Genomic DNA, 18,390 nt, shown 5'->3' with positions numbered 1-18,390 from the left:
TTATCTAGATAATGACATATGCTTTTAAAGATATTATTATAACAAAGTTGTTTTAAATGGAAGCAATAATATCTAGTACAGTGTTTCTCAACCTTTGTATTATGGCGACATACTATTAAAAATGTTCATACTTTGTGACAAAAAAAAAAAAATTAAGAGTAATACCTATTAATTTTTATAAATATAGTATCAACAAGGTTTGTATATTTAATATTAGTACATCCCGTCACACGTTTGAACTTACCCGGCGACACACCGGTTGAGTAACACTAATTTAGTAAATACCATAATAAAAACTTTTTTTGATATTTTGATAAATTTGGATTTATTAATAACAGGAAACATTAAAAAAGAAAATATGGAAATAGGACTACTAGTAAAATAATAAATACATATTTATATTTTAGCGTATAAGGTTTATTTATTGTAAAGTCTAATGATCGCAAAACTTTTGTAAGTTAAATCCATGATATAATTAAATTTAAAAATTACACAATTGTATTTATTTGTTTTTATGGTTTTAATTTTTTTTTTTTTTTTTTAAGTATATTAGTAGTGTAATAATCCTGCCAAAAATTGAAACATTATAATCTAATGTTAATTCAACCTTCTTCAAATGCACAGTAATAAATATAAACTGTCCACAAAAAGTGTAAGGAAGGAAAAAACATGTGCACACCCTATTGAAAATATATGTCTATGGACTTATTTTGTATTAAAAAAAAGTACAAAATATAAATAAATAAAAAAAATTACACAAAAAAAAAAATTGAGATATACATCAAGTTGTAGGCATTCTATTATGTACATACAATACATACACATCATTATATGTTAGACCCTGATAGACGTTAAGCCCAAGTATTTATACACTTTAGCCAAAGGATCCAATTTTTATAATTTTTTTTTTTTTATTTAACTTTTTATTTATATATTATTGTACATAAGCAAAACGAAATCAACAATACTGCTCACGCAAAACAGTATGGCATACGATGACTGTGTAAATGGCTCAGCAATAGGTGTTTAAGCTGACGTCTTGACGGGTTTCCTTTGAGGAAAATCTAGTGAAATCCAATAACCATATTCTTATTATCAAATACAAACAATATCTCTAACACATGTAAAATATCTTTAAAAAATTGAACTAAAACATATCTTCACATTCTATTAAATCTATGGTCAATAGATATAATTATAAAATTTAAAAACTGAGATAACTTAGCATTTTACTCATTTCCAAGTTTAACTTCGATAGACCTTTAATTAGTACGGGATTTTATCTTGTTAGAATAATATTTATTTTTAGTAATTATGTTTTTTAATTTTTTAAAGTAATTAAGAATCAATATAGATTCCATTAGATTTAATTATTACTTCAAATAACTTATTTGAATTTTGTCATGGACCAATTTTAGTACATCAAGATGCCTAAATTATTAATTATTTATGTCTGCATAGATTTACCTCAAAATATTTAGCACAAATTTAAGAGCAATTGTGTCAACAGGATTATGATTTTTCTTTGTTCAACAGAAACATATCGCAATATAGCAAATTACCATACATTAATGACAGGTTTGTTGTAATTGAAGTGAGAGCCTATGCATACTATATTAGTTGTACAATAACTTGATATTATAGTTAAAATAATTTTCAGTCAAAATGTCATTTGTTATGTTAAACATATTATATTGAACAAAAGTAAATAATTTTTACTTCACAAATGTTATTTCATATTTTTGAAGTCATCCCAAGTAATTCCCCACTCCCTGTTAATATAAATATGTATTTATAATCTTAAAATATAATAGCTCAATTATTCAAAAAATAACTCTAATTAAATAAATAAAATAAATTGTATTTTGAATGAAATAAATACAGGGAGTGGATAATTGTAAAATAAGAATTACTAGTAATAAAAATAACAAAACAAATGTCAAAATAAAATTATTAATTCAAAAAGGAAATATAATACTTTTATTTTACACTATGTTCAATTATTTTGGAATGCAATCAAAATTTAGGGTTTACCTTTTCCTCCGCGATTTCCATGGACACCACGTGGTGCAGGTGGTTCATAGCCTCCATACTGGTAATCTAAAATAAATAATTATAAAATACATAATAATAAACAAAAATAATAATAATAATACTAACCTGCTCCAGCACCAGCGCCATAACTTGGATAACCATAACTATAACTGTAATCAGGACTGTATCCTGTATATTGATTGAAATAATCATATCCTAAAAGAATGAACATAAAATAAAAAATTTACATATGGTCGATATTTAAAATTTAAAATAACAGTAGAAAGTGGCTATAATGATTTTTAATAACTGGGAAAATTTTCTATAACCAATGGGTCATAAAAAAATATACAGTATACAATTTACTTGTTAAATTGCTATGTATATTTATATATTTAAAATAAATTAGAAGTTATATTGGTTAAGTAAATAGCGTATTGCATGCTTTGGCCTAGTGGATCGCCCCCGATAACATCATTTTAGTCATTTCTTGCTTTATTAAGACACTATAAGAAAATGAACATTGTGTTAGTTGCACAAGTTAATGTTAGAAAAATATATATGAACATTTGATCAGTAGCGATTTAATAAATAGTGTCGATATAATTGAATTTCTACTGTATACTGTTGACAGAAAATACATTTACCTCCATAGCCGTAACCAGGAGCACCGGGGGCGTATCCAGATTGAGGTAGAAAACCTGTTAAAAATATTTAATGTAATATATAACAATAAAATATTATTATATACATGTTAATAGTATAAAACATTAAATAATATATAATTACCTCCTCTACCTCCTCGACCCCTAACATTCCCTCGCATTCCTCTCATAGGTCCTGAAGCACCAGGCATCATTCCATAAGGCTCTACTTTTAATGCTGCTTTTTTAACATCAACCTAATACAAATTTATAAAGAATAAAATAGTCTTGCGTATTATATATACTAATTTATTACTTGTTTGCCATTAATCACATGTTTTGGCGTTTTTAATATTTCTGTAACTGCCTGCATGCAATCAAACGTAACAAAGCAGAAACCTTTTCGTTGGTTTTTAACTTTATCAAATGGCATCTCCGCATTCACCAGAGGTGCATAACGTTTGAAATAATCTTTGATGTCATCATCAGTTAAATCTGGAGACAATCCTCCAACAAATAATTTAACATGTCGTGCTTTAGCTTTTTTAGGGTCAATTTTCTTGTCATTGATTACATGATTAGTGCACGCCAATGCCTTTTATAAAATAAATAAAAAAAAGCACTATAAAAATTATCTTAAAAGAAACTAAAATTTAAATATTACTTATATAAAATGTTAAGTAATTTTTATTAAGAGTATTTGTAGTTTTACCTTTTCAGTATAGTAGATATAAATATTAACATTCTTATGGCATTATAAAATAATGTTTAGTATCAATTTTTAAATAATATTTATGTATCAAAGTATCTTTGACTCGTGTAGTTAACTAACTGATATTGTAAAATTGTATTGATTACTTAACCCACTTAAACATTTTGATAAAAAATAATTGTTGACTTATAACTGTATATTAAACCTGCATTAAGACCTTGTACTTAACAATATATTTAAGGAAGTTGAATTAATTTACTATCAAATAAACGTAAATTGAAAAACTATACATACTACAATAACTGATAAAAATTACCAACAATAGATAAAATTTAACAAGATTGTAATTATTTCCTATTTTTTATAATAAAAACCTATTTTTCTTATTAATTTATTTGGATAAGGAAACAGAAAAATTATTTATAAAAAAGTGAGAAAATAAAACTTATTTGAATGTGAATCATTAACATGATACATTTGATTTTTAAATCTTTATCATACTGAATTATTAATTCATCTATATGTATGCTATGTGAAAAGTAAGTAAATATTTTGATATTTTGGTCATGCACAAAAGAATAGATGAATATATGCCAACTTACACATTTTAGTGTTTTACATTCATACATGAACAATAAAATTACTTTTCACACAAGTACATACTGAACATGAAATTGCCTACAATGCCCCTTAACAAATGACATCACCTAATTTATTGCCCTTATATATTACAAGAATGTATCACAAAATGTATGTTAAAGCTTAAAATATAAGAATTAAAATGGTAAAACAGAACAGTATACTTACATTATCTAGGCCTTCCATTGTCTTGTATACTATGAAAGCGAACCCTCTCGCTCGACCAGTGGCAGCATCTACTTTAACATTAATATTTTCAATTTCACCAAATTGACCAAAATGTTCACTTAAATCTTCTAAAACATAAAAAAAACAATCAAATGATTTTTGGAACTACCAACAAGTGTTTGCTACAAACTTACTGTCGGTAGTTTCTCCTTTGAGTCCTCCAACAAATATTTTTCTGAAACATAATAACAGCATTACATTTTTATAACGTTTGAAATAATTAACGCGATAAATAACAATGTTAGTTTAACAAAAAAGCAAAGCAATTAGTTTGAAATGCAATAAAAACCAACGGGGGCATGGCAAAACGTTCAAACTCAGAAACGCATTTTAAATCCTAACCTAATATTGGTAGCTATCAAAAATACCGAGAAAGAATCGAGTCAAAGCCGATTAAAATCAGATTTAAAACAAACAGCTATCACAAAACGATGGGACGTGTACAATTATCAGACTGAAAAAACGTATCAAGATCATGGTACCCGACGGTTCCGCGTTGGCGGCCGCCCGCACACGCCGAGTGTTTTCTTTTAAGATTCAGAGACCAATTTGAACGGCGATTTCGTCTTACCTGTCATCGTCTCTGACGCATTCAAATTGTCCAGAGTCATTGTTTGTTGTGGAATTTTCGGAGGTGCCATTTAGGTGCTGTTGTTGCTGCTGCGCGTCAGCGGCGTTTTCAAACTGTTGCGAGCCGTTTTGTTGCTGGTTGTCAGCCATTCCTGATGCGTGCGATACGTTCGCTTACAAAAAATATTAATACTACACGCCAAAATATTTGTAAAACGATGAAACGACACTATATAACAATACAAAATAATTATTTAAGTAAAAATGTACGCGTCTAAAAATAGGAACGAGAACGGAGTTGAAGGATGAGAACTGAGAAGACGCTACAGACATGGGTCGAGATAGCGTCTCGTAAACAAAAAAAATGGCCGCTGGAATATCCGCAGCAGTAGCGGCGCACACCGGCGAACCACGATACCGTTTAGTCGGCAACACGTTGCTACCGCGGTAACTAGAAATACATTCTCTTTGATAAAAGTAATTGGCGGCAATTCAACCCCGTTTCAAAAATATTCGCATCTCAATATTACCCGTTTTATTTTAAGAAGACGGCATTCATTTCTGGACAGTTAAAAAACAACTGGATAATTTACAGAAATGCTGTGTATATATATATTATATACATACGATAATACACTGAATTTGTCAAAATATATAGATTTGTAGTTCTCAAAAAAGATTAATACTACAGATAGTCCATCTATAACTTGTGGTTAAATAACACAACTTTATAGTAGTATTAAACACGACAATTCTTTATCATAAAACACTCATTATTTCAAAAAGTATTCATGTTTTTGAAAACTTTTTTTACATAGTTTCAAGTTGTTAAAAATACTACGTTTTTATTAAAAAAAAATTATATTTTTTAAGTTTTTTTATTTTTTTGATACATAAGTTTTAATTTCATATTCCGTAATAAAATAATTTTCTGAGTACATTATTTTAATGCGTAAAAATCGAATTTAGGACGAGTAGTTTGAGTTATACATATTAAAGTATAGACAAGCGGAGTTGTACGGGGTTACCCCCAAAATGTTTGTCCACTACACACATCAAAACTTTAAATACGTACTCATAGATTACTCGCCCTAAATTCGATTTTTAAGCATTAAAATATTCAGAAAATTATTTTTCTGCAGAATATGGAATTAAAACTTAAGAAAATATAATTTTTTTTTTAATAAAAATGTAGTATTTTTAATAACTTGAAATTATTAGACAAAATGTCTTCAAAAACCTGAATACTTTTAGATATTGTCTCATGATAAAAGAATCATCCTGTATACTGTTGTTTCCTCTTTCCATCAGTGTAGCCAATTTTTAAAAAATAAGTTCATAATTGTTGCATTAAAACAAATTATTGCATTATAGTATTTAATAGCATGACCTTAATTGTACAAGTCACACTGTAAATCAAAAAATTCCGTCAAATTCAATATTTAGAATATTGTTTAATATATGTGATTAAACCACGTATGACGATTAAAAAACAAATGCAGCAAGTACAATTTTAGTAATTTGCATAGTTAAAATAAGATTATCCAAATCAATTTCCTATTTCTGTAATTCAATACGTATTGTTATTTCATGTGATTTATTTATTAAAGAAAATATTGTATGGATTCAAGTTTATTTGTTTCTAATTTATATAAATAAATACATATTTTTTTTTCAGTAGAACAATAATTTTTCATTTGTCCAATATATCAGATATCTATTGCAAAAGCCCTAAAATATTTTATTATATGATATATATTTAATATTATACAAAAAAAAAAAAAAAATTCAAACATATTAAATTATCATATAAAAATCACACAAGTAAACCAAATTAACTAGTATAATAATATATGCACAAGGAGTGCAAGTCTTTAAAAATGTCTAATTAATTTTTATTTAATGGAAATAAAAATACATACTAACCCTAAAAAGTAAAAAAAAGTAAATTTATATTATAATTTACCATATGGTTTGTGCTTAATTAAAATAATATTAATTTTAGATATTTTATTTGTACATTTCATTGATTATATGTTTTAGACATATACCACTAATTAGGGAAGGGAGCTCTACTATTTTCACAAGTCATTATTGTCATCAAGAAAAATGATTTGTTTATATATAAAAAAAATTATGTCATTTTAAAGTGTACACACTCGCACATACAAACACACACAAAAATAGGGAGAAATGGTATTTAAAATTTAATATGGAGCGTGTCTTGCACCAGATCCTCGAGATGCTCCTCTTGTTTTTCCAGCCCCATTGAATGCAGCTGTAAAAACATACAAATCTCATTTAAGTATAAATCCTCAGTTTTATTAATTGCATTTATCATTACCTCGACCCCTTGTAGCAGAAACAGGTGCCGGCGGTGCTTCATAACCATAACCATAATCTGAATTAATATTAATACTCAAGTGTTATAAATTATTACAATTACAAGTGTTTATTCCATAAACATTGAAATTTAGTACTAATTAATAAAAATCTTACCATATCCTGCATAGCCATAGCTACCATAATAATCAGCTTCATAACCTGGGTATGTTGCTCCTCCATAATAGTCATAGCCTTGAGGAGGATAAGCTGTGAACAATTATTTATACATGAAAAATCAATAAAATAAAAAAATTTCAAACTTTCATTCTTTATAAAATATTAAAATTTAATACTTCTATTTTAAAGTATCAATATCACGCAAATAACATTAATGTTTAAGATACTAGGTTATTAATTATGGTTCAAAAAATACTGTAAATTGACTATATGACATGTATGATGGAGACAGATGCCAACACTTCATCTGTATTTCAGAATATGATTTATTATCCTCAATACATTCAGTAGCAGAACTGACTAAATTATTATTCATCACTAATACTTTTACTAAATAACAGCAGCAATTATTATCTTATTAAATTTAATTTTTTCAGAAATTTAATCTCTTCAATTATATTCAGTAGCAGAACTGACTTAAAAAATACTCATCATCAATATGCTATCTACTTACATCTATTAAAATTTATAATTTCAGAAAACTACTATCTTCAATTATATTCATAAAAGAATTGAGTTAATAAATACTTATAATTAAAGTTACATTAAACTACGGTACCTATAACAATTTTATAAATTTGTATTTATTCAGATATTTAATCTCTTCAAATTGTATTCAGTAGCAGAACTGACTTAATAAATACTCATCACTAATACTTTTACTAAATAACAGAAGCAATTATTATCTTATTAAATTAATTTTTTTCAGAAATGTATTCTCTTCAATTATATTCAGTAGCAGAACTGACTTAAAAAATACTCATCATCAATATGCTATTAACCTACATCTATAAAAATTTATTATTTCGAAAAAAATTAGTTTCTTCAATTATATATTTATTACAGTTCTGACTTAATTCATAATTATATTAAACTATGGTACTAACAACAATTTTATTAATATGTATTTATTCAGAAATTTAATCTCTTCAAATTGTATTCAGTAGCAGAACTGACTTAAGAAATACTCATCACTAATACCTTTACTAAATAACAGAAGCAATTATTATCTTATTAAATTTAATTTTTTCAGAAATTTAATCTCTTCAATTATATTCAGTAGCAGAACTGACTTAATAAATACTCATCATCAATATGCTATCTACTTACATCTATTAAAATTTATAATTTCAGAAAACTACTTTCTTCAATTAAATTCATAAAATAATTGACTTAATAAATACTTATAATTATAGTTATATTGAACTACGGTACCTATAACAATTTTATAAATTTGTATTTATTCAGAAATTTAATCTCTTCAAATTGTATTCAGTAGCAGAACTGACTTAATAAATACTCATCACTAATACTTTTACTAAATAACAGAAGCAATTATTATCTTATTAAATTAATTTTTTTCAGAAATGTATTCTCTTCAATTATATTCAGTAGCAGAACTGACATAAAAAATACTCATCATCAACATGCCATTAACCTACATCTATAAAAATTTATTATTTCAAAAAATTACTTTCTTCAATTATATTTATTACAATTCTAACTTAATTAATAATTATATTAAACTATGGTACTAACAACAATTTTATTAATGTTTTTATTCAGAAATTTAATCTCTTCAAATTGTATTTAGCAGCAAAACTGCTTTGAAAAAAGGTTAAAAATTAAAATTTTTCTAACTTTTGACTTATATTGTACGAGCGTAGTGAAAATAATTATAAGGTCTGGATGAAATCAGTTTATTGATCAGAACGAGCAACAACTATAATTAATATTATTAGACTAATAAAAATTAGTAATTTTCTTTTCAATGGGAATGTTTAGGAGTATAGTACTAGTAGTTAAAAGAATTACAACTACTTTTTTTTTTATGATAACTCAACTAAAACTAGTAATACTAATCTTAACCAGCTTTGTAAAAATGTAATAAAATTACAAATATAAAATTAGCTATACCAGAAAACAATTTTTTGCAATTGTATTCAGTAATATAATTAACTCAATAAATACTACTAAATTGCAATATAAATAAGTTATTTAAAATAACCAATGCATTAAACATATATTTTCAGAAATGTATTCTCTTCAATTACTTTCAGTAGCAGAACTGACTTAATAAATACTCATCATTAATATATTCAAATGTAGGTGTATATTTTCAAACCATTGAAAAAATCACAAACAGATGAGTCAAGTTAATACTAACAAAAAATATTCTAGAGATGATACCCAAGCTTATGATCAATATTAAACAGATGTGTTATAGAAGAAATATGAATTTAACAGTTGTTAAATCAAATTAAACTGCATTCAATTGCAACTCTAAAAATTATATAATTTTCTTCTAATTTGTGTTTTTTGAATTGTGTTAATTTAGTTTAAAAAAAAACAATTTTAAATTTTCAAAAGAAAAACAGTCTTACCTCCATATGTCCCGTATGGTGCAGCATACGGCCCATATGCTGAAACAAAAAAGTTAAAAAAATAATTTTATTTTAAAATATTAAGTAATTAATTTTTTAAATAAAAAGTTAAAATCCCATTAATATTTCAAATCCAAAAATAAACTTTAAAAAAACTTTTTTTCCCAAACAATATTGATTCAAACCTTTTGTTTCAGCATAACTTAGTAATACCATAAATTTGAAATTAAAATTATCCCATCTTCTAAAATGTGTTTACAAAACTAAAAATGATGCATAGTAATTACTTGTTTCAGTTTTTGTTGAAGTCTTCATCAATCAATACTTAATTACAAGCTGAAGCATAAATAAAAAGACGCTGTAAAATTGCGTCTATAAGAACTTAAAAAGACTCGAAAATAATTGCAATACATAAAGTTTTGATATGAAGTATTGCGACCCAGATAATTTAAGTTCAAATTTTCAAAACTAGTGAACACAGTTTTAACACAAAACAACTTTCAAATTTAAAAAAAATATAATAAAAGAAGAAATTAAGTATGCATGGAAAAACTAATAAGCATATACCAATAATAAAGAAGCTAATACCAATAATACTGTTGACTTAATTGGGTGTATTTTTTTTTTTGAAAAGGGATCCCATCAACACTCACCTTTCACCTCTGGAATAAGGATTTCTACTGAAAATTATTTTATAAAAAACTAAAATGATTTACATCAATGCTTAACGGCATATAAATTAGAACAAATAGTAAATACATATTATGTACAAAAAAAACCTGGGACGCAATACAAATAATTATTATTGATCACAAATTCAACTAACACACAATTTATATATTCAGACATTCTGTTTTAGATTTAATTGAATACAATTTAAATAACATTTAATACCATCAAATTGTAACACAAAATCAAATATTATATTCTTGTTTTGATATAAAATAACTTATAAAATCTATATTTCACTTAGTTTTCTTATCATTACTTAATAAAAATCCATAATTATTCATTTTATATGATAATATTGATCATTAGCTCAGATATCAAACTGCCTAAAAGTTAATTATTTCCAAACATAAATAAAGAAGCAAATTGCATTGTATATCTGAAGCTGATTTAGATAAATATTTGGTTTAACTGATAAATAATTATTTTTGAAACTAATTGAAAATATAAATACAGAGGACACATCATAATTAATTTTAAGGAGAACAAAATGATAATTATTAAAGATTAGTAACAATTAAAATAAAATTTCTAAAAGAGCAATTAAATATTAATCTGAAATAGATTCACTACTAAATTAAATAAAAAGAAACACATGCTTTCTTTTATATCCAGCTCAATTCATGAAATTAATTAATGGTTTTGCTCGAACTATTAAATTTTAAATAGCTAAATATAAATTATTATATAAAAATTAAATTTACCTCCACGGGCTGCTCCTCGTCCTCTCATTGCTTTGGGATTAGCATAAGGATTAGCAGGTTTGGGTGCTGCTTTTTTAACATCCACCTATGAAAATATCAAAATAAAATATCCAAAAAATCAATAAATAATTAAATATTTGGTACATACTTCTTTGCCTTTAATAGTTTGTTTGGCAGTTTTAAAAAGATCTTGAACTTTATCACTAGATTCATAAGTGATAAAACAATAACCTTTACGTTGATTTTTCATTTTATCAAAGGGCACTTCTAAGTTTACAATAACACCCCATTTTCCAAAAAATTCTTTAATTTCATCATTTGTAACATCGGACGGTAAACCACCAACAAATACCTTTTCTTGTTTTGCTTTTGCCTTTTTAGGATCAATTTTCTTTCCATTGATAACATGGTCACCCGCTGCAAATGCCTATTCGAAGAAAATTGTTTTTTTAAAAATTTAAACAAAAATATATAATTTAAATGTAACTTTACATTATTTAATCCATCGACAGACTTAAAAATAATAAAAGCAAATCCTCTAGAACGTCCAGTTGCAGGATCAGTCTTTAGACTAATGTTAGTGATTTCTCCATATTGAACAAAATGTTCTTTTAATTCCTCTGCAAAAAAAAATATATTCATTACTAAGATGGGCATGTGGTAGTCGTAGAAATATCTGGTATGAGTTTGAATGCAGGTTTAACACTTTCAACTCTGATTACACGTATATGCGTCAATAGAGTTTATTCCATTGGGCCAGTGACACATTCATGTGTCAGTAACATGTATGTTTGTATCCGCCATAATTTTATTGATTTTACACCGACTGTAGACAATAAACTCTAAATTTAAATCTATAATTGGTTTGAGTTTTTGTTATTTTTAGATTTGCGTTATCTAATCATCGCATCATGGTATGAAAAATGTGGCATCGCGGTATAAACTATGAAATCATGAGCGGCGTTGAAAGTGTTAATTGTCAAATTAAACAATTGAAGAGGATAAGATTATTGATAAGTAAAAATACATTTTTAATTGCAAATATACCTAAATATTTTAACATTCACACAATTGTCATAGAATTATTGAGGAAAACAACATAAATATTAAAAAACATAAGCATAGAAATATCAAAATTATTTTACATTTATAGAGCTCATACTCAACCTTATTATATAAAAGAAAAATATTACTCACTTTCTGTTGTTTCCCAGCTTAAACCGCCAACAAATAATTTCCTAAAATTAAATAAATCAAATTAGATATAATATTGTTATATCGTTTTTAAATAAGTTAAAATTGGATATAATCAAGACAAGGAATTTTAGATAAAATATTTTTAAGATTTTGCTGTTCATAAAAAAAAAATAGATTAAGACCCATACAAGATAATAAATTACACGTTTATTTTCCCCAATATAAGATATTATAAATCATAGTAACTTTTTATAAGTAATAATCATAATTATAATAATAATAGTAATGTATAAATATTAGAAAAAAAAAACAAGTACTAGGTAATTTATATCAAAAAATTTATTTTCCAAGTTTCTGATTAAATATATTATATAAAACACTGCTTTTGCACCTTAAATGATTAAATTCGATTTCCCATGAAATGTATTTAATAAATTAACAATGTACATAAAATAAATTATATAAACAACCTACAACCTAGCCATAAAATATATTTGTAGTAATTATATAGTAAAAAAAAAAACAAAATTTATACTCGATGTAATATTGAAGGACTTGGATTGGAAAAAAAGATAAGGATATTTATGATAGACAAACTTTCAAATATATTTCAATTACTATCATGAATTGTATTTGAAAGTTCTGCATATTTATATTTCTCATAGCTGAATTTTTATAAAAAAAAAAAAAAAAATTGGTAACAATACAATTAATTATAAAATAGATGATTAATAAAATTTGCTTTATAAATATTTGAAATTATAAAAATAAAATACATAATTTATAATTTAAGCCTCAATAACAAAAAATTACAGCTAATCGAAATTCTAAAACTAAAAAGTAAAAAATCCATATGCAAAATTGAGTATTTATTTATTTAAAAATGTAATTAAAAAAAAAAACTTATTTCTTTCCACTATTTCATACAAATATCATATTTATTGTCATTAAATCATCATTATGTATATGTAATATATATTACACCTAACTAAAAATAATTATCAAGTTGATTAACCATTTACAGTTTTGAGTGGATTTTTTACTTAATTATACTAATATATACCACAACCACACATTTATTGTCTACTTATTTTTGAAGCAGACAATTAATGTTTTTTTTTCAATCAGGAGAATGAGGAAAATTTACCCCTACCAAAAAAAAATAAATAAATAAAAAAAGAAAGAAAAGAAATTATATATATACATATAAATATATATATATATATATATTAACTTAATCATAATATCAGAATACAAAGTATTAGAATTACATTAAAACAAAATATTTGTATTATTTTTTTTTTTTATACTACACAAGCAGGCCACAAATTGTAGTTCAAAACAGAATATCTTAGGCCAACAAATTCTGCAATGAATATCATGTGTAAATTTTAGTGACGAGAACTGTAACATAATAAATTGCATAATTGTTTTTTTCTTGAACTTCGATATAATATTTACTCTAAAACAGTTTTTACTGAAACTCGATGCATAATTAATTATTTTAATTCATACTAAGTTATTAATACAGTTCATTCTCCATTTATTTATTGTTTAATACTTAATGATTCCTACCATTTGGTAGGTGATGATACTGCCAGTTCGCCGCAATAAAATCAGTCAGCCATTGTCAAACGTATACCTGTTGTACAATGTGTCCATAATTTAAACATCCGTTCTTCAATGAATGACATGATCGTCACCTGCGCATATTTATACACCACGTTGAAAGGTAATCGATACATAGGCCTATACGGTCCTGAAGAGACGCAGATTATCATGGAAAATAATTTACATGAACTTTTCTGCTCGTTCAAATTGTGTTATAATAGTTAAAATATTTTGTATGCATCCAAGTTAAGGATCTTGAAGCCCATTGAGAAGAATTTGTAACCCTTGAGAAGTAGGCAAGCCAACTTGTAGATCTTCATTAAGTTAACACAATTATTAATATAAACATTATACGTTAACATGATTAATAATAATAAAATCAAACAAAAAATTTACAAATTAATCTAACTTAAGTTACATGATAAATAATTGATTTAGCCTAACCAATTTATTGTAAGTTACAAATTAAGTTAAGACTTAAAACTGTTATAAATCAATATTAAAGGCTTTATGCTTTAAAATTAATACCAAACAATAATTTATTTAATAGTAGTAGCGTCTCTTTATGACCAATACAGAAATACTTACTTAGGATTTGTCAGTAACAGAAGTAATATAATTATTTTTAATATAAGTGTACACAATATCATTAATATATCACTATATCGGATAACTTATAATACAGATCTAAATAAAAACTTTGGTAGGAAATTAAAATTAATACTTGCATGGAAAATTTGGAAAGAATAAATACGCTAATACCCTTTAATACCTATCTAAGTAATAGAAGTAAAACTTAGATATGTATATAAAAGGTTATGGCAGATAGAAAAATGTAATATAAGCTCATGGCGTTTGTGCATATTTAATTTAAATAATATTAAGAAAATCTAAAGGACAATTAATATGGTACTGGCCGTTTTTTATAAATAAGTTTATAACAAAATAGTTAAAAAGTTAAACAATCCTGGTAATCATAAAAACAATTAGTAATATGTATAAAATTTTATATTAAAAGGAGAAGATAAGAGAAATAACCAAAAAATCATAACAATCAATAAACATGTACATTGCATGCACAAATAAAACAAAACATAAATTTATAAATTAACTATACCTAGGGCAAATGTATAAAAATACACTGTATAATACTATATTGTGTATTGGAGAATAAGACTACAATATTATGGATGAAACAAAGTTTAAAAATTTAGTGTTATTATTTATTACTAAAGTTATAAACAATACATTTTTAATCAAATTAACTAATTGAAATGACCTGATTAAAAGTTATGATAAATATACTTAATTCTGAAAATTTATGATTATTAAAAGATTAAGTTGATTAATTAAGTGTATTAATTTCAAATGTAGCACGATTTAGAATGGCTTAAAAATGTGAATGTTTAGTATAAGAGATATGATCTAACAATTTAGTTAGTTTAAATATCTAGATATTATAATTTTCTTGCTTTATTTAATTTTTCACAATTCACTTAATTCCATAGGCATGTGATAGTTTTTGGTAAAGAAAGAGATATGCTTAGCTAAATTAATTTTTTTAAGTATTTAATGACAAGACTATTTTAATATAAACAAATTAGTAAAAAGATACAATAGTGCCAAAAAAAAAAAAAACACCTAAGTAAATCTGAAACATTAGTAAAATATTTTAAGAAATAAAAAATAAATCCACACACTACACAAATGTCATAAAATTATGAATGAGAATATAATACATATTACCTTTAGTTAATACTTAATATTATTTAACTTTTGAGTATGTAATATGATGGTTTTGAATTAGAATATGGAAATATACACATTGAAGGTACATTTAAAAAATATTGTCTTAATGTCAATAAAATAGATAGATATAAATCAGCTTAATATTATGACACTATTGGTAAGGCATCAAATACCCTAGAACTATAAAGATGTAACGTCATTGACAAAAAAATTACTAGTACTACCATTAATGAATCACTGAGAATATAAATGGAAAAAAAACCAACAAACTTTAAAAGGGTAATGCTATTAAATATCTAAGGTGAAAAACTGAGCAATATATGTACAGTTTTCAACAAAATGCTATGCGCAAATTATGGCATTTTGTATACATGATTGTGTCTAGGCCGGCAACTCAAATGTATTTAAAATCAATTATCATACGACGATTGCCATTGACCGTTATGAAAGTAGTTGAAAACATCACGCGCAAAGGAAATTGGAGTAGAAGGATGTCCACGTTTGACAATCTTGGATGAGAAACGTTTATGGTTGTTGGAATTGGTTATAATGTATTATACATTTAAATAACAACATCCGCTTAAAAACGGAAAACCATTAATAGTTACGGCCGGTGCAAAATATTACCTGTCATCCTCCTTGACTTGTTCCTCTAAGCCGGATTGATCGACGCCATTGTTGTCGTTGGTGCCGTTGGTCTGTTCTTTCGGTTGTTCGTCCGACATGTTAGCGGTGATCTGTCGTTGGATTTAGGATGGACTGTGTGTTTACTGTCACGCGTAGTCGGCGGGGACGAGCGATGTGGCGGGTGACAGCAGCGAAAGGAAAGAATTGATGGCAACGAGAGACGGATTATTGTGCTAAAAAGTTTTCTGAACGTAGGTAGGTACCGGACAGCAGGACGGACGTATGAGTAGGATAGCTATAGAAAATGGCCGCGGGCGTCGATCGGAGTGTCGTAGTCAGACGCGGTCACGGGGTAACGCCGACCGTTTACAGTGTGACCATCCCATTCCGATAAATGTTCCATGTCATTCGACCGGCGACCGTACTCCCTCCCAACCAAACCATCCAAAATGATCCAACAAAAACGACTTCTTACGGTTTTTAATTTTTACCGCCATGAAACGTCATACATCATACAATACTGTATTAAAATTTAAAAATTTGCATCTGTGCAGTGTGCATCATCGATTTTTATTGCGCATGAGCATTGAGCACCATGTTACGATACATTATGCCGTGTATTGCGTATTTGTGTATGGTGTATCTTACTATATACACATTGTTCACAGTGAATAATGATCACATACAATAGTTACAATGTATACTATATAGACATACAGTTAATCTCGTATATTAACATTATTATTTAAGGGTATATTAATATAATGTTACAAATAAAACGCCGAGCAATGAGTATAGAAAAAAGATAATATTCCAAAAATACGAAAAATGAATTGAGATACCATTTATAAGTATCGTATATTTATATATATATACATACGTATAGCCATATAAGTAAACTTATAAAAAAAAAAAAGATCTAATATTTTAGGATGTTGAAGGTTATTACTTTATTAGATACCTACTAAATAGTAAATAGTACGTCGTGTGTGTTGTATAGATAAGAATGATAAAATTAATACCTATTCAAATAAAAATTAATGGAATAAAAAGTTTTTTTTAATTTTCCGAATGTGCGGTGTTGAGGAATATATTACCTATCCTTATTCAACTAATCTGTTTTTTTTTTTACATTCTTCACTCCGTTTAGAATGTATTGATTTTACTTTGATGTATGTGTTTTTTTTTATTATTATTATTTTTTTTATCTCATCACGTTTTGGAGTAGAAATAATGCTTTGATTTTTTTACTTCAGCCCCTTTTTGAAAAAGAAAATTCATCTAGTTGTTACTTGGGGTGGGTGTGGGGGGTAAAAGTAAGTTACTAAACTAAACTAGTAGTTTTTAAAGGCGTTAATATGATATATCCTACTAATTATCCTAGACTGACAAATCATCTCCGTTCAGAATCGTTTCTCGTATACAATGACACCTGTCATTGCATTCAAATTTAACACATCCATTATAGTGACCTACTCCTCATCTCTACTATACAGCAGAGCGATACCCACTTGCCCACCTTTTTTAATTATATAAATAATAATTATTTAGATATACAATTTAATATTTAGTACCGTAATGTAATATGTATTATGTATGTATTTCATTGGTATGATTTCACATTTCTTTTGAGTAGTTCTTATAACTTATAAATAAGTTTAGTATGTAAGTTGGAAATGTTAAATACATAATAGGTAAACAGTCACACAGATTATTTAAAGTTTCATTTAATCTGTTGTAACTTGTAATCAAAGCAAGAGGATAGCTAATGGGCTTTAGCCCCCCCCCCTCAACCCAAACAAAATGGCTAGCCACAAACATTTTGATAATTTGATGAGGTGTATTGACTTTAAATTATTAAATAAAAAATTATCAACGAAATTTAAACATTAGGTATAACATAATATTATATGTTTATACCTGTCATTCCGGGCCCTCTGTTTATATTATTATAAATATTAATTATTATAAATACTATTAATATTTAAAAATGATTTGAA

At 26.0% G+C, this 18,390-nt stretch overlaps 2 protein-coding genes and 8 non-coding genes across 13 annotated transcripts; all 10 read right to left on the bottom strand.

Moving 5' to 3' along the window:
- Window positions 1–406: 406 nt before the first annotated feature.
- Window positions 407–5,186, bottom strand: LOC113554461 (RNA-binding protein squid-like). 3 transcript variants are annotated; one of them, XM_026958331.1, is made up of 9 exons: window positions 4,829–5,186; window positions 4,392–4,432; window positions 4,198–4,325; window positions 2,995–3,273; window positions 2,824–2,935; window positions 2,682–2,735; window positions 2,161–2,250; window positions 2,035–2,100; window positions 901–1,064 (listed from the first exon to the last, which is right to left on the bottom strand). In XM_026958331.1, exons 1-9 carry the CDS (start codon window positions 4,975–4,977, stop codon window positions 1,027–1,029), a joined length of 957 nt encoding a protein of 318 aa, XP_026814132.1. In that variant the 5' UTR covers window positions 4,978–5,186; the 3' UTR covers window positions 901–1,026. The 3 variants fall into 3 exon arrangements, with proteins under 3 accessions (XP_026814133.1, XP_026814132.1, XP_026814135.1); XM_026958332.1 differs by lacking the exon at window positions 2,682–2,735 and having other exon boundaries at window positions 407–1,064; XM_026958334.1 differs by lacking the exons at window positions 901–1,064; window positions 2,682–2,735 and having other exon boundaries at window positions 2,024–2,100.
- Window positions 5,187–6,755: 1,569 nt separating this feature from the next.
- On the bottom strand, window positions 6,756–16,722 carry LOC113554462 (RNA-binding protein squid-like). 2 transcript variants are annotated; one of them, XM_026958335.1, is made up of 9 exons: window positions 16,391–16,722; window positions 12,404–12,444; window positions 11,699–11,826; window positions 11,355–11,633; window positions 11,207–11,291; window positions 9,774–9,812; window positions 7,327–7,419; window positions 7,172–7,228; window positions 6,756–7,105 (listed from the first exon to the last, which is right to left on the bottom strand). In XM_026958335.1, exons 1-9 carry the CDS (start codon window positions 16,486–16,488, stop codon window positions 7,035–7,037), a joined length of 891 nt encoding a protein of 296 aa, XP_026814136.1. In that variant the 5' UTR covers window positions 16,489–16,722; the 3' UTR covers window positions 6,756–7,034. The 2 variants fall into 2 exon arrangements, with proteins under 2 accessions (XP_026814136.1, XP_026814137.1); XM_026958336.1 differs by lacking the exon at window positions 9,774–9,812 and having other exon boundaries at window positions 16,391–16,721.
- Window positions 7,641–7,713, bottom strand: LOC113555360. The gene has a single exon (XR_003405383.1). It is a non-coding gene; the product is annotated as a small nucleolar RNA snR61/Z1/Z11 (small nucleolar RNA).
- Window positions 7,760–7,829, bottom strand: LOC113555364. Its single transcript, XR_003405387.1, has one exon. It is a non-coding gene; the product is annotated as a small nucleolar RNA snR61/Z1/Z11 (small nucleolar RNA).
- On the bottom strand, window positions 7,975–8,045 carry LOC113555314. Its single transcript, XR_003405340.1, has one exon. It is a non-coding gene; the product is annotated as a small nucleolar RNA snR61/Z1/Z11 (small nucleolar RNA).
- On the bottom strand, window positions 8,092–8,161 carry LOC113555362. Its single transcript, XR_003405385.1, has one exon. It is a non-coding gene; the product is annotated as a small nucleolar RNA snR61/Z1/Z11 (small nucleolar RNA).
- Window positions 8,416–8,485, bottom strand: LOC113555365. Its single transcript, XR_003405388.1, has one exon. It is a non-coding gene; the product is annotated as a small nucleolar RNA snR61/Z1/Z11 (small nucleolar RNA).
- LOC113555366 lies at window positions 8,631–8,701 on the bottom strand. Its single transcript, XR_003405389.1, has one exon. It is a non-coding gene; the product is annotated as a small nucleolar RNA snR61/Z1/Z11 (small nucleolar RNA).
- LOC113555359 lies at window positions 8,748–8,817 on the bottom strand. Its single transcript, XR_003405382.1, has one exon. It is a non-coding gene; the product is annotated as a small nucleolar RNA snR61/Z1/Z11 (small nucleolar RNA).
- On the bottom strand, window positions 9,416–9,485 carry LOC113555363. The gene has a single exon (XR_003405386.1). It is a non-coding gene; the product is annotated as a small nucleolar RNA snR61/Z1/Z11 (small nucleolar RNA).
- Window positions 16,723–18,390: the final 1,668 nt, after the last annotated feature.

The sequence above is a fragment of the Rhopalosiphum maidis genome, chromosome 2 (assembly GCF_003676215.2).
Source record: "Rhopalosiphum maidis isolate BTI-1 chromosome 2, ASM367621v3, whole genome shotgun sequence".
Classification (NCBI taxonomy): domain Eukaryota; kingdom Metazoa; phylum Arthropoda; class Insecta; order Hemiptera; family Aphididae; genus Rhopalosiphum; species Rhopalosiphum maidis.
The sequence above is the reverse complement of the archived record's forward strand: the minus strand, read 5'-3'. Positions and strand labels throughout refer to the sequence as shown.